At 46.9% G+C, this 16319-nt stretch overlaps 1 protein-coding gene across 1 annotated transcript; it reads left to right on the forward strand.

The window, feature by feature from the left end:
• The first annotated feature begins 2764 nt into the window (after positions 1-2764).
• Positions 2765-15669, forward strand: LOC146189332 (uncharacterized). The gene is made up of 4 exons (XM_084603243.1): positions 2765-2931; positions 4213-4340; positions 9092-9295; positions 15146-15669. The coding sequence occupies exons 2-4, from the start codon at positions 4224-4226 to the stop codon at positions 15236-15238; spliced, it is 414 nt and encodes a 137-aa protein (XP_084459369.1). The 5' UTR covers positions 2765-2931; positions 4213-4223; the 3' UTR covers positions 15239-15669.
• Positions 15670-16319: the final 650 nt, after the last annotated feature.

The raw sequence follows: 16319 nt of genomic DNA on the forward strand, positions 1-16319 counted from the left end.
ATCACAGTGCGTGCATCCCGTTCTCACTCGCTTCACTCGCTAGCGGCGTCAGCGGCATCAGTCAGTCGCTGCCATCTGTTCGTCGCGCAATGCTCCTATGGGCCCACGCGCATCTTTCATGACACTCAAGAACTGTCAGAGTGTTTCTGGAAGGAATACACGTGAAAAATTAAAAAACAATGTCTGTGATTGGGGCATACGTGTCTTGCTCGAAATCTTTGCCTCAATCTATCTAAAAGGTGAAACAGCTGATAAGCTGCGCTCAAATTTCGCATTAGGAAGTAACGCAATCGTGCGCAATGATTTTGTTTTGGACTTCGCTACGCCAGGTTTTTAAGCCGTGAGTATGAAATCGAATTTGATTTTGAAGAACTTCGAAGGTCATATTTCTTCATATAATTGGGTCACAGGAAACGGAAGACGCTGTATCTGTCACACTTGTTCTGTGGACATCTGAACTTAACCGTAATGAATGGGAGAAAGACGGGTGTTAAAGTTGAGAGAGAGAGAAAGAGGTGCCGTAGTGGAGGTCTGCGTGGTATTTTCGACCATGTGGGAATACTTAAAAACGACGTGCCATAGTCAAGGGCTGCGGAGTAATTTCGACCTCTTGGGAATCTTTAACGTGCACTGACATCGCAGAGCACACAGACGCCTCTTCGTTTCGTCTCCATTTCGACTTGGGGAAAAGACGGAGCAGACTATTTCGTGTGGAAATCACGTAATCGTGGACACCCACACTTCTTTAGGTCAGATAACTTGAAGGACAAATTAAGTGCTACGCTAGGAGGAGAGATGGTGAAGGGTGGCTTTTCCTGGCCCTACGGGGCTGGGACGGTAGGCCGACGCCGTTTGCGGCGGGGCTAGCCTGCCACCGAATTTATGTCTGTTGTAGGCCGTCATTGTACCCGCCAACGCTTCGGTGGTGGATGATGGCTGTTGCGGCGCGCGTCTCTCTCTCTCTCTCTCTTCTTTTTCTTTTTTCCCTACATTCTTCTGTCCGCACGAGGCAGAGGAGATGGCTCAGCTACAGAGCCAGTAGCAGGCCTGTGCATTTTGTTTTCCTTCTTCCTACAGCCACAACAACAACATAGTGCCATGCGAAGAGCGGCTCTCCGTAGCGTAGTGAACATTTAGCTTCAAATATAAATTAGTTGGTTCTGACAAGGACATTTGAAAGTGAAAACCGGTGTCACGCTGACGGCTCGTAAAGCTGGCGAAAAGTTGAAATCAAGTGAAACCATTAGAACCAAGAAGGGTGAAACCAAGTGAAACAGTTTCTCACGATCTGTTTAGTAAAGTTAGGTAGCGAGCATAGCCATGCTCATGAAGCTTTCGCTTTCCTCCAGGGTTAACGAAAGTAAATCATCAGCTAATTTTTTCTTTCATTCGTTATCGATTTTCGCTTGACAGCGGACAACAATGCCGACGCCGGCTATTCTGCGATACGGGGTACTTAGTTGTAGTCTAAAAAAGCCAGACATTTGAAAGCCAAGCCGTATGAACCTGCCTGAGTGACCTATAGGTTAAGCCTGTTCGACGCAAGTGTCCAAGGGTTCGGGTTCAGATTCTTGCCTCGTGCCAATTAAACAGCTCCAGCCAACTCGGACATCTCATGTGGCCTTGTAATGACTCGCAACCGATAGGCCATTCAGCAGCTGACCGTGACACCTTCCAACTACCGATGTTCGGAGTGAAGTGTAGGTTTTGTCACGACGCCAACGACGAGGACACCAATGACGCTGGCTTTTCCGCGGAAGAAGAGCATAACTTTGTTGGGTTGCGATAGTTTCTCTGAATCATCCATTATAACCATCAATGTACCCCATGATTCTACATCAAATACTTTTAAAGAAGCATAGGAAGAGAAGAAGGGGGGAGTCAAAGTGTAAATAAAGGTGAGCCGTAGTGGAGGGCTTCGGAGTAATTTCGACCAGCTGGGGATATTTGACGTGCACAGCGCTCAGCACATGGATTTCTCTCCTTTTGCTTCCTTCGAAACGTAGCTGCCGATCGTCAGGTTCGAACCCAGGTACTCCAGAACAGTAGTCCGCATCTTAACCAGTGCACCACTGCGGCGGGGTTGTTGGAAGATTCGCATGGAAAACGGAGGAGTTTGTGTACTGTGTGGTGTAAGGCGCATTAATGGCTGCTGGCTTCGGTTGTCGTTGTAGTGGTTATTTATTATATATACAAAAGGAAGGAAAAGTTGTTTGACAGCCCAGTTATCTGCTATCTGATATCTGAAGCACTTGAATTGGGGCAGCGGAAATAAAGGGATAGCGAGGAAGAGGTGCAGGAAATCAAATAGGTGAGCGATAGGGAGAAAGAAAAGGGTAGGCAAAAATTAAATAAATATATACACTATGGTACAGTATACAGTAGTTTGCCTGAGGCCCACCCGCAAATGTCTTAGGTCACTGAGCACTCGGCACATCTGGTGGGCCTCCGAAATAGCTCTTCATCTATGCAACTGTTCACGACACACGCATGTGCACACTGTACAAAACACTGACGGCCATCGTGGAGCGATCGGCCGTTATTGTCCGAAATAGCACACGCGGAGCGTTCGGTCACAGCGCGCGCTATCTGGCGAGGTGAAATAGGCGGGTTAACAAGCCCGCGTGTTCGATATACTCACACAGACTCACGTGAGCTCGCTCGCGGACGCGCGCACTGCCCGGCGGCCGCAGAAGCACAGCTACGCTGCCCAGGATTACCCCCTGCGCTCTGTAAGCCGCCAGCAAACCACGTCATGGTTCGGTTAGCGTGGCGCAGTGTAGTAGATGTTCGAGGGTTTTTAACGCGCCACAGCCGTCACACTGAAAGAGAATTCTTTGTGCCCAAACTGTGGCGAGCTCTGTCTTTTTCCCACATGATGTGGTCTTGTCAACGCAGTCTCCACTTCCATACCAGCAAAGGTAGAGCATGGTACGCTTTTCCTCCAATTCATTTCATTTTCACTGCTATCTACTATTTACTGTGATATGAACTCTGACTTGTATAAGGGATAGTTTAGACAGCTAGTTTGTTCGAAAGCTATTGGCGCAGTAGTAAGAGTCGGCGCTGCTTGCCGGAAAAAATTTAGGGCACCGTTAAAACTCGTTTCACGGTAGTGGTATTATTTATTGGTGATTGATTGGAGTGTGATAGGTAGTGAACAGTTAATAAAATTATTGTAAGTAATGAATTACATGAGGACGAGAAACGAGATTTGAAAGATGTCAAAATGCTCAGAATGAAACGCAAGTGCTTAATGAAAATAATAATAATTAGTTCACGGGAAGGCAAAGGCGCAGTATCTGTCACACTTGCTATATGGACACCTGAACCGCGCCGTAAGGGAAGGGATGAAGGTGGGAGTGAAAGTGGAAAGAGAGAAAGGGGAGCCGTAGTGCAGGGCTTCGGAGTAATTTTGACCACCTGGGGATCTTTAACATGTGCTGACATCGCACAGCACACGGACACCACTTCGTTTCGCCTCCATCGAAACGCAGCCGCCGTGGTCGGGTTCGAACCCAGGAAATCCGACACAGTAGTCGGGCGTCTTACCACAGCACCACCCCGGCGGGGCCTGCTTGATGATGCTGATATAAAAACTTTAGAGCATGCAACTATTAATCAAACCAATGAATATATGGTGAAAACGAGATGCAATATCAGAGTGCTCAGCATCCAAAGGCAATGTTTGGTGAAGATAATTAAGAAATTATACCGTAATAATAAATTATTTGAAGCAAAAGAAAAAAAACAAATGAAGAATGCGTTTTAGCATGTGTCATAATGCTAAAAGTGGAAAGCCAGTGTTTGGTGATGCCAAGCACCGGCGTATAAAAAAATCAAATAAAAAAAAGAAATAGGAACGTTGGAAACATCGTAGGCGTTTCATAAAACAATAAAATAAAATTGAAGAAGGAATGTCTTCGCCTTCATCATCATACATGCACGTTTAATGCTATCGCGTCATACCCTAATTGCGGACATTATCGCCGCTCCCCTTATATTTTGCTCTTTTTTTTTCACTTTGTCTTCGTGACGTTCTTTTTTTAGCGCGTGAGAATCGCGCTATACGGTTCGCGTGGCATCGCTCTTTAGTAGCGCCCTCGTGCTGCTGTTCCTCCTCTTCCCCGCCCTCACCAGTCTCGATGAGCGTTTACACAATGTCCTTTCTTCCTTCGCCGGTGGTTCAGTACTACGTTCCATGTGTTGCAGGAAGGGCAGATATGGTTCCGCAGACTGCCGGATCGTTCCTGACTGCATGGCCCCTTTCTATCGCCGATATGGAATCCACTCAAAGGCAGGCTGGTGACGGCTTCGATTTAGGTCCTTCGCCTGAGGAGGTAAGCCTCGATTATGTTCCGACAACCATCGGGAATGGCAACGGACGCGATGGTTCCTCGTGGTTGCATAGAATGTGCTCAGCTTCAAATGGTGTTCGAGGGTAATGTGTCTAATGCAGCAGAAATGCTGGATGTAAGTGAAATGCGGAGCAAAGAATACAAATCTTGCAGTTGCACGGAAACGACGAGAGAGACTCCTCTGCGTTCGGGTCCGTGCATTATGCGATGTCAGTGCACGTTAAATGATCCTCAGGTGATCTACATTATCCCTTTGCTGTCCACTACGGGACCTCTATATTTCTCCTTTGCCCATGTGCTGTGCGATGTCAGCGCACGTTAAAGAACCCCAGGTAGTTGAAATTTCCGGAGTCCTCCACTACGGCGTCTCTCATAGCCTGAGTTACTTTGGGACGTTAAACCCCACAAACCAAACCAAACCATATTTCTCCTTTCCCTCCCACCCAATTTCCCCGTACTGTGAGGTGCAGGTGTCCGTCGAAAAGTGTGACAAATAATGCGCTTTTCTTTTGCTGTAAACAAATTACAATTCACATGTTTTATGAGATGTGAGCTGCTGAACGCAATGCTCGATCATGGTCAGTTCTTATGTTGTGGTGGCGCCCAACTTTGAAGACTTGCCACTAACGCCCGCACCACCGTCAACCACGGCGGAGTGATTGAGATGCATCGTGCTGGTCCAGTTAGGATCTCGACTCGTGCAAACGTTGTGGTGGTGTTGGCTTATGCCTCCAGCCGGAGCTGGTCATACAAAACGTCTTTTTAGGACACGTCAGCGCGTCGTTTCACATCATTTTGATCAGGAACGCTCGGGGAATATATAATTTGAATAGCATTGCAGAGGTTACCACTGGCGCCGATGTCATGGTCGGACAACTCACTTTGCTCGAAGGGTCCGTGCGAGGTGTGCTTTTCGCCATTCCGTCGACAACTATGGCATTGCCCACTAAGCTGTAGGCACTTATTTTGTTTTCTTAGCGAGAGCTAAAAGATACAAACATCGAGTGCTGGCGTACTGCGTTCGTATGATTATATATTAAAGTATGTCGGGAGGGGAAGTGTCCGCAAAATCTGTCACCGGATGTGATGTCCTAAGTTTAACTTATCCCTAAAGAAAACAAATAGAGCGTAGCTTTGCTCAGCTAGGCCAGGATACAGGTAGCGAAAGCATAAGTGCTTAGGGCTGGGCTGCCTACTCCTCTCCAAACCAAAATATTCCCATCCAATCCAGTCTAATCTAATCCAATCTATACCAATGCATCCTAATCGAATCCAGTCCAATCTAGTACAGCTCGTTACAGTTAAATAAAATCCAACCTATGCGGTCCAATTCAATCCAAATCAGTCCAATCGAGTCCAATCTAAGCTAGTACAATGCAATCCTTTTCAATTCTCTGTACACGCTCGCCCGGAATGCGCCGCTGACTTGCACATCACCATCCCTACTATCATACTCGAGACTTTTCCTTCTGGTTGCTTCTTTATTGCCAGATGGCGCGGCGAGCGTGCAATGTCGCGAGCCGAGGCGGTTGCTAGGAGACGGCTCTGTGCCTCCCGCCACGCGAAACTCCTCGTTCGTGGCCAATGCAGCTTTTGCTACAAAATTAACCTCTACAAGGAATCGAACTCCTAACCGTCCGATCACCAGCAGACCGGACTAAACTACGTCAAGCCGGAGACACGAGCAATATATTTGATTCCCCTTGTGTAGCGTACCTAACGTCTCCATGGCAAAGCAGGGCTCGCGAGAACGACGGCTTCACCCCCGTCCCTAGGAGGTGGAGACAGACTATTACGAAACCCTCAAGTTGCATGAGAATGTCGCTATGAGAAAGCCGCGAAACAGGAGTGACGCCGTATCGGTAATTTCACAGTTGAAGGAGGACCGCAAAGAACGCCTGCCAAGGATCGCACCATAACAGGAGCAATGGTGTACCGTCCAATCCCAAAAGTGAAGGAGCACTGCAGCGAACGTCTGCCAAAGAAAGGAAATTTACACTGTGCGGCAGGAGGCCTGGCCTTGCAAGCAAAAGCTATACATTAGGCACGCGATATACCGTGTGCAGCAGCAATGATGACTTGCATTTCTTCAATGTTGTTTCTTCAATGCTGCCGGAAGTTTAGTTTAACGGCAGAAGCCTTTTTAGGCTCGTCGTTAGTAGCAGGATCTGTGCGTTTACGAGGCGTGTCCGCAAGATTCTGCGCAATTCTGCGAGATTCCGTGCAATATCGGCATATTTAACCATTAGGAAAAGGAAAAAAGAAAGCAATTTTGAACCGGAAATCACCATAACAACGTCAGATATACAAAAATCTGTGATGATAGCATAATTTCAATATTTAACACATTTACCTGACGAACATTTGTTACATACAACAGGTAAACATTTCTTCATAGGAGAGAAAGCCGCGGTATCTGTTACATTTGCTCTGTAGACACCACGACATTTACCAAGCTTGTGTCGTTATCGAAAGTGTCGCCCTCTTCCCAACTCTGAGTAATCTGAATGGTCGAAGTACCGGAACTGAATGCCACTACCCTTTCCGGTTCCGGTATTTCGACCAATCAGATGACTAAAGGGCGAGGAGCTATCTTAATTTTCGATATCGACATCTACTCGGACTACATAAACCGATTGATTTATAGGAAGGAAAATGCGCGGTAACTGTCTCACTTGGTTTCTGTGGACGCCACAACCACGCCGTAAGGAAAGGAAGGTGGGAGTTAAAGTGGAAAGAGAGAAAGAGGAGCCGTAGTGGAGGGCTAAGGTGTAATTCGACCACCTGGAGATCTTTAACGTACGCTGACATCGCACAGCACACGGACGCCTCTTCGTTTCGCCTCCATCGAAGCGCAGCCGCCGAGGTCGGGTTCGAACCCGGGTACTCCGGCACAGTACTCGGGCGTCTTACCACTACACCACCCCGGCGGGGCTACTCAGAAAAAAAAAACTGACCCATTTATAGGAAGGGAAAGGCGCTGTAACTGTCTCACTTGTTTTCTGTGGACACCTCAACCACGCCGTAAGGGAAGGCTGGAAGGTGGGAGTGAAAGTGAAGAGAGAGAAAGAGGAGCCGTAGTGGAGGGCTACGGAGTAATTTCGACCACCTGGGTATCTTTAACGTGCGCTGACATCGCACAGGGGACTAGTGGGAATATGACTTTGTTTCACACCGTAAGAGAAGAAAGGAAGGTGGGAGGGAAAGCGGAAAGAGAAAGGGGTCGCGTAGTGGAGGGCTCTGGAGTAGCTCTGACACCTGATGATGTTAAGCGCGCAAACGTACAGCACACGAACGCCGCCTTCATTGAAACGCCGCAATAGGCGGATGGGTTGGAACCTGGGTGCTCCGACACAGTAGTCGGGCGTCTCAGCCACTGCGTCACTAGGTGTATAGTGTTCTAGATTGTACTAGGTGGGCCGCAAGTATGATTGCACTAGACTGACTTCCTAATTTCTGTCGAAAAGCTTTCGGCGCAGTAGTAGTAGTAGATGTAGTAGTATCAGTAAGTAGTGTAGTGGTGATGGTGGGGGCGGCGGCGGCCATATCATGGTAATTTGAGGTTGTAGTGATGATTTACTAGTGTGCCCTAGGTGATGACGAGTTATTGAAACACTTGGAATATATTGACTCAGTGATAAATTAGTGGATGAAAATAATGAAAAATAAAAAAGTGCTCAGAATGAGAAAGCCATATATAATGATGATAATAAAACTTACAATGTGTGATGAATTAAGCGAAATGTTTATAAAGATACGTTCAAATTTATGACTGTTCAGAATGGAAAGGAAATAATGGTTGATGCTAAATATCAGTGCATAAAAATTAACATAAATATGTACTTAACTGAGAAACAGTGGCCATGTATGAAAACACAGTTGCTTCATACCCATAATAGCCGAGTTGAAGTGCCCCCTAATTTTGTGATTTTCCTTGGTGGACAACTGTGAATAAGAATTAAACTTTTCAACACCTTCATATGTCGCTGAAGGTGGCTCGAGAAGTAGAATCGAAACATAAGCACTTAACTCAAAACCATGTAAACCGTGTATAGTTCAAACAGCATGGTTCGACCATTGTTAAACCACTGCCAAGGTTAAAATATTCGGTACCATAATTTTTTAATTTTTATCAATTACGTCAATGCATACCATGGTTGCTCAATGTCAGTCACTCTGCGCAACTGGGAAGCGTTCAAAATGTTCTGGCTGGTGAGTATCAGGCTGTGTTGAATGCTAGAAAATGCGTACGCATCTTCTGACGACAGTGCTTTCTGCGTTTATAATAAGATCATTGTTTTAAAACCTGAACCAGCGCCAATGTCGAAAATTTCCAATACCTCCAATGGTGTTTTGCTACACTTGTGTAGCTGGTGTAGGTTAACAAAGGGCCCTAATATTAGCCAGATGATCCTAAGCTTCCAGTGAATCAGAACAGTGCCAGATGCAGCCTCATTGGCACAGTGGGAGGTCGTTGGAAGATTCCTGTGTAAGGTGCGGTGTCAGTGGACGCCAAAGAAACCTATGAGGTCCAAATTGTCCTAAACCCTATAATACTTCGCCCCTTTTTGAACAGGAGATGCTATTGGGCATTAAATCGCATACACCATAGAATACCGGAATGCATCATCTGTGTTTTAGCACAAATCGGTGATAGGCAGTCTTAGTGGCCATGAGTGAACTCGAACCAAAGACATACTGTCCGACGCAATGCTTTTAACTTCTTCGCGCAGCAACACATGGATCAGCAAAGCGTTCGTCTGTCCTTTTTGCTGGTTGCTGCCGAACGAAGTTCCAGGTGTTGCAAGAAGGAGAAAGGCATGCGTCCGCAGACAACCGGGTCATTCTTGACTGCTTGGCTCTCTTCCATCGGCGAGACTGAAGCCACTCAGCGAAAGGCTGATGACGGCTTCGATTCAGATCCTTCGCCTGAGGAGGTAAGTCCTGCCTTTCTTTAGAAAGTCATCAGCAAATCATCAGCACGTCCGATGGACGCTATGCCTGTTTGCCTCCTCGAGTGTATTTACAGTGGTTATATCGGAACAGAGTAATACTGGATGCCGCGCAAGCGCCCAATGCAGTCACTCCACGTAATACAATAAGGCCTTCGCGTGAGAAAATTGAGCTCAAATATCATGGGGTCGTTTCACGGAGTGCGTACACGCTTGAAAGTTAACTCTCTGTTCGCATGTGGTATCGTAGGTCATTTAACACAAAAAATAGAGGATCATATAGTTCAATTCAGTTCAGTCGTGTGACTCTTCGTGACCCTATGGGCCATATCACGTCCCGCTTTCCGGTCTCTATTTATCTTCCTAACTTCACATAACTTCATCTGTAGTGCCTCGAGGATGCCATCTAACCATCGCGTTCGCTGCCTACCCCTTCTCCGGCGACCCTCAACCTTTCCCAACATCAAATCTTTCTCCAGCGACTCCTCTCTTCTCATCAGATGACCAAAGTAGCTGAGCTTTAACTTTAGAATTTGACCCTCCAATGAGCAGTCAGGGTTTATGGTCGACAATATCGACTGATTTGATTTTCTGGCAGTCCAAGGAACTCGAGTCTCCGCCAGCACAATTCAAACGCGTCAATTCTTCGCTAGGTATCCTATAATTTATCAAGAACACATCCCCCTCTATTCACCGCGGTTAGTGACCGACGGCAATGAATCGAGCGCGTCCAGCTGGAACCTTGAGTCTTGACCCTGCTTGAGCTGTTCAAGACGTTTTGTTCGGGGTCCATCATCGGTTTTCGTGATCTCATTTTTATCAGAGACGCCAGGTTTAGCTAATTGTATTATCATGGCGAAACCCAGATCTGGATCAGAGAGGTCGCTCTTTGCTGTAACGTTGTGCTCTATAGCTGCGCTTATGATCATTCTGCCGAGAACAATAATGGCGGTAACGACGACGTTTCGGCTACTTATTAGACGATAGCTGATACAGCTCGCTCGGACGAAGGGCCATTGGCGTCATCATCTTCGTCGTAGTAATAGTATTAGTAGTTGCAGTTTTTGGCACCGCTTTTATGAAAAAATTAAGGGCATGCTTAAGATTTGTGTCGTAAGAATTTGTGATTAGAGTGAATGACGATTGATTGGCTATTCGTCGGTTTTCGGCACCACGTTTAGAAAAAATATTGGAGGCTGCTTAACAATCGTGTCATGATAAACTGAGGTTCTAGTGAATGATTTATTGGCGCGTGATAGGCGATGAGTTAATGACTTCAATGTAAATAATTGATAATGTATGAAATAATTGAAAAAAAGGGGTTCAGAGGTTTCAGAAGGCTAATAACTGGGTATGTGTGGTTTGGTTTATGGGTTTTAGCTTCCGAAGCAATTCAGGATATGATAGACGCCGTAGCTCCGGAAATTTTGACCAACCCGGGTTCTTTAACGAGCACTTACATCCCGCAGCACACGGGTACCATGCCTTTTACCCTTCTCTTATCATTCCCCAGATCCTTTGCCTCTTCCCCCAGATCCGCTCATGTCCCATGTTTCAGAGAAAGCATCTTTGCGCCAGCGAACATGCGCTTTAATTCCTCCGTGTTCCTATCCTCTCCCCCATAATCTCTCGGGAAGTGGAGGTATCTGTGAGCCGTATTTAGACAGGAGCGACTCTGACCCCTTCTGTGCGTCATCGGTCGCGTGACGAACGCTTACAAGTGACCGAAAAGTGCCCGCATTGTGGTGCCTCACCGGAACTGTACGATGCGAAGCATCTATTGTGGACCTTCCCAGCATCCGTGAGACAGTGCTAGCTACGGAAAGTAGGCCTGCGGTGGGACCGTGAATATGAGAACAGGAAGTGAACGCTGAACAATCAGTTTATCGGCAACTTATGTGATTATTTAAGGGAGACCTGTTAGCCCACTCTTTCTTCCAATTTTGACCCCCAACCCTCTATTAAGTGAGGTTTCAGCGTGGTGGTGGTTGAAATCATCGGTTGAGATATAAAATGTGGTTAATGTGGCTCTTGAAGCCCCACAAAGAAGGCCTTCGGGTTTGTAATGGCCTGGTTTGAGAAGGGCTAGCAAAGTAGGTTAAGTGAATGTGTGAGACAGGAGCTGTCGCCAGGTAGTTTGTTTTTCTTTTGAGAGGAAGATATATGGGGGGCGGTGGTGAAGGGTGGCAGTTCCTGGCCCTGCGTAGCTGGGCGGTTGGTCAACGCCGCTTGTGGCGGGGGCTAGCCAGCCACCGAATTTTCTGTTGTGGGCCGTCATTGCACCCGCCACTGCTTCAGTGGTGGACAACGGCAGTTGTTGCGGCGCGCGTCTTTCTCTCCCTCTTCCTTTTCTTTCTTCTCTATTTTCTCTTCTATCTGCACGAGGCAGCGGAGGTGGCTCAGCTACAGAGCCAGTAGCAGTCCCGTGCATTTTCTTTTCGTTTTTCCTACAGCCACAACAACAAGATGTGTGGTTATGGATAGACGAGTCTTTGCTCCTTGTACTGGAGCGTTATGTCATATCTGACGAGCCGGTCCCTAGCGCTACTCTGGTGTACTTTATGCCCTGTTCGGATGACGCATGCTCGAGCAAGAGAGTGGGCCGCTTCGTTGCCGCAGTTACCTGCGTGGACTGACACCCAAACTATTTGAATCGGTCTGGGTTCTCTATTAGGTGGCAGAATAAATCTGTTCCCGTGAAAAATTAGTGTTGCAGCGAAGGAGGAAATGGCAAGCCCCATGGCTGTTTTTTCGCCTTCGAGGGAGGTTGCCGTCTTGACTGAGCACGAGGCTACGTGTTTGAGGTCATGCGACGCCGCACGTATGGCGTAGGCCGAATAGTGGATGTACTCTGCCGCGTCCAGGCAAACCGCTTCTCTGCCGTTGTGCATTAGCTTTACACAAGTCTTAGTACGAGCTTCGCGTCTGGTGTGGTTGTGGATTGGGCAAAGAGGGAAATATGAGTTTGTTCCCAATATGTATTGAGATGGCATGGATATTGTTTGAGGGGGACATGTTGGCTGCATATTTAGAGAGGCGAGAATGTTTGTGCATGTATTTGTAGAGGAGAGTGTCATTCTGAGCCGTGTGGTGAGGCTTCAGTTAGTTATTGTAGTGTATTGTGTATTCCCACGTGAATGAGATGGGTGGTGGGAGCTTGTTGTGGGAGTTTTAAGGCTGAATTGTAAGCTTGCTTTATTGGTGCATATACCTTCTCCTCTTCTGCCATTGTGAGGTGGAGGTTGGGAAGGCAGTAAATCATCCGACTAATGAAGAGAGCCTGCACCAGCCACCTTACCTTACGTTCACGCATGCCTCGTTGCTTGTCGGCTAGTTTTCTAATCATTCGGATGGTTTGGTATGTTGTGAGTGTTAGTTTGGAGATGGTCTCTGTGTTGCGTCCATTGTTATGTAAAAACATGCTTAGGATGTGTATCTTTTGAACCTGTGGCACGTGCTGACCATTGACCCCACAGCGTATGGAAGTTTTTTTTGCTATTGCGGTTCGGGGTCGGATGGAGTAGCAAGCGTTCAGACTTCAGAGGAGTACGCGAGGCCTATAGACCCTATTCAATATCAGGTTTAGCAGGCGACAGTTGTGGTAACCCTGTGTAGCGGAGACGCACACAAAAGAATACTTCCGACGCTTCGGCGCCGGTCTACCGGTCTCCTCCCTGCTGCGCGCCGTTCATTGGGGGATACTTGAGACGCCGCTTGCAACGCTGTCCAACCAGAGCTCGGATTTCACCGACGCCGTGTCATGATTCGCCGTAGGCTCTCTCTCTTTCTTTCCCCCTATCCAACGTTGCGTTGTGCGTGTTATGGTTGCCAGTGAAGTTACAATGACGTCACGTGAATAAACTCTATAGAGGGAATAGAACTCAATAAAATGTTAAGAGTACGGGCGAAAGAACTGCCACTGAGGGACACTTCTGGTACGTTTATATCTGCCAGAATGCACACCATTCAATGAACAATGAAATTGTCTATTTTTTAGGAATGCTGATATCCACGCAATAATGTATTGTGGAAACCGCAGAGTTTGTAAAATTCTGGCCTCTACACTATCATACGCCTTTGCTATCTCGAGAGTCACCAATGCAGCACGCATTTTCTGGCGCCGCGCAAGAATTCAACTCTCAACGTCGGTATGCGCATTCAGTATTAACAGTTTGAGCGAAAACTGATTTAACACGGACTAAGAATATGTTCTTGTTCGCTCTGTAACGTGCTGGAGTACGACCCTTTCAATTAATTTTACCAAATTTGGTGTTAATGATATTGGTCAGATATTATCCAAGGTAGAGCCACCACCATTATGTTTCAGTAAAGGAATCCCTTTGGCTAGTGTTTAATCACCAGGCATTCAAAAATGATTAATTTAGTAATATACCAACTCTAACAAGAAATTTGGAGGCACCTCAAAAAGGATCTTTAACTTTTTTGATGTTACTCCATCAGGGCCAAGGGCATTGTCATTATTATCGGAGAAAGATCAGAAATTGTAGTTTTGGGGATATCCTTAATGGTATATACTGGGCATCAAACATAGAGGACATAGGAAGTGTTCGCAAAAAACGCTTTTTCAAACCTTTAGCAATCATTTATACTGTTTTGAGAGCTTCTTTAGGAGTCGAAACACATGAGGGTAAATTCTCTGAGGCAGGAAGCGTTCGGAATTTTAAAAAGCCGAAAGGTGCACGTCGGGTATTAAATTGTGAAAAGGTAATTGAAATGCTCAGTATCGTAATTATCGTTTGCTTGTGCGACTGTGCGTTTGAATGTAGCTGCAAAAATTTATAATCATGCCAATATTTGGGGTATTGGTTGTGAAGGAGGCTCTTCCATGCAGCCTTCTTTCTTCTATAATCCCACGAACAATCTGCATTCCACGCATGCCTTTTGATGCACGCACCAAAAATTTACACTTCTTACGACAGGGTGCAATAGCCTGGTATAATTGTTGTGGTTTTAGCTAATCGGTAGCATTAACCACTGACTCAAGAGAACTCAAAGTTGATTGAAATTGATTATAATTAACATTAACGTCGACGGCATTTCGACCGAACTAGCTGTATAAGCTATCGTTCAAGACATCATGTGTGTGCAACGCTATTGCGGCGTACCCTAAGAGATGGAACCCCCTAGCGTAGCATGAAAATGTTTCGCCCCCATCGAAACGAAGAGGCATCCGTGTGCTGTGCGATGTCAGTGCACGTTAAAGATCCCCAGGCAGTCCAAAGTAGTCCGGAGACCTCCACTACGGCACCTCTTTCTCCCTTTCCGCTTTCACTCCCACCTTCGTGGGTCAGTTGTTCGCTGAACAAATATTGACATATTCGGTGCCTTTCCTTTCCTGGGAACCAATTAACATTTATGTAAATCGCGCGCACCGCTGAACGTGTTTTATTACGCATCAAATTTCAAGACTCGGTTGGTTTGCTTTGTGGGGTTTAATGTCCCAAAGCAACTCAGGCTATGAGAGACGCCGTAGTGGAGGACTCAGGTAATTTCGACCACCTGCATTAACGTGCATTGACATCGCGCAGCACACGGGCGTCTTGCTTTTCGCCTTCATCGGAAAGCTGCCGCCGAGGCCGGGGTTTTTTCGATTCGGCATCCGAGCCTACCGGTGATTTCACGGTCCGGCGAGCACCACTTGGGTATCCTTAACGTGCGCTGCTATCGCACAGCACACAGACGCCTCTCCGTTTTGTCTCCATTGAAACGCAAAGTAGGAGGTCGAGATCAATTCCGGCGCAATACTTGGGCATCTGTACCATTGCACCCTCGCGCCGGGAACTTAAATGTCCTAAATTTGTTGTCTTTGCGCAGCAACACATGTCCCAGCAAAAGGGGCGGCTCCGAGTGCGGCTCACCAACGGCGGGGGATGCCACCATCTCCGAATGCTGGGATTACCAAGTTGACTCCGTCTTTCGGCCTGGCCTAGGCAGGGTGCCAGCATGAACGAGACAACGCCTGCCGATGCTCCGCCCATCCACGTCACTCGTGCCAGCGACACTGGGGAGCCACGTCACGTGGCTTTGAACCTGGTCATCCACATTGCATGGACAGCTGGTCTGCATGAAGTGATGGAGCGGAGTTCGCGATTATAAATCGCTGACGCTGCCGCAGACAACCTATCGCACCTACGACAGCTGCTTCTTTTCCGTCTACGCGATTGAATTCTGGCTGAAGAACACTCGCGACGAACAATCCAGACGAGGAAGACGAAGCTGTGTCAGCTGAAGCGTCGGCGTTTGGTACAAATAAGTTAGCGCGCTATATTAGGACTATTACAATATTGTGTCAAAAATTGGCGCTTGCGATTAGGGGCTCGGAGCGCTGCTGAAATAAATGTCGTATGTGTTGATGTTGCGACCATCATTTAGAGGGTAGTATTCGTATTGAGGCGAAAGCCTTTAATGACTCATACTGTCGTCCATTCGCAGAGGGTGTCACACTTTTGGTAGCAACACAAAAAATGGCGATAAACATTTGCTAGCTATCAGTTACTAGCTGCTAGACTAACTACAACGCTTAACAAATAACAATTAGCGCTAATTGGAAACACAGTAAATAGACAACACTGATTAGGGAACAATATTTGAGCACGAATTAGCTATAATCAATAACTGAGTTCCACTATTGGGTGCTAATTAGCACTAATTGGTTAGCAATCAACACTACTTAGCACTAATTAGCAGTGCAGTAGCAGTGTATAGTTAGACGTGTGGTCGTGCGCACGAGTTGTGCGGGATATCTGTGCATCAAGTCTGTCATATTCCGCGAGATGTGTTCTTGTCTAGCGTTCCTGCCATCTGCAATCCCACACTTTAACGCGCGCCAAGGAACGCCACGGAATAGGAGTGACAGTGACTGTCCAAACTCGCACTTGCCGGAGAAAGTGCTACAGGTACGGCGACTTTCCTTTCCTGTGAACCAATTGTAATTATATGTAGCACTGCAACGAACGCCGATAAGAGAGTAGGCTTTCGCCATTAAGAT

This window comes from Amblyomma maculatum, chromosome 5, assembly GCF_055883805.1.
Source record: "Amblyomma maculatum isolate TAMU_Amacu chromosome 5, ASM5588380v1, whole genome shotgun sequence".
Taxonomy (NCBI): domain Eukaryota; kingdom Metazoa; phylum Arthropoda; class Arachnida; order Ixodida; family Ixodidae; genus Amblyomma; species Amblyomma maculatum.

What these genes read in the sequence shown, in the direction of transcription:
- LOC146189332 (XM_084603243.1), top strand. Translation starts at nt 4,224, where the DNA reads ATGGTTCCGCAGACTGCCGGATCGTTCCTGACTGCATGGCCCCTTTCT. An exon ending in TAGGTCCTTCGCCTGAGGAG is followed by an intron (nt 4,341 to 9,091) that starts GTAAGCCTCGAT and finishes TTCTTCGCGCAG; the next exon opens with CAACACATGGATCAGCAAAG. An exon ending in CAGATCCTTCGCCTGAGGAG is followed by an intron (nt 9,296 to 15,145) that starts GTAAGTCCTGCC and finishes GTCTTTGCGCAG; the next exon opens with CAACACATGTCCCAGCAAAA.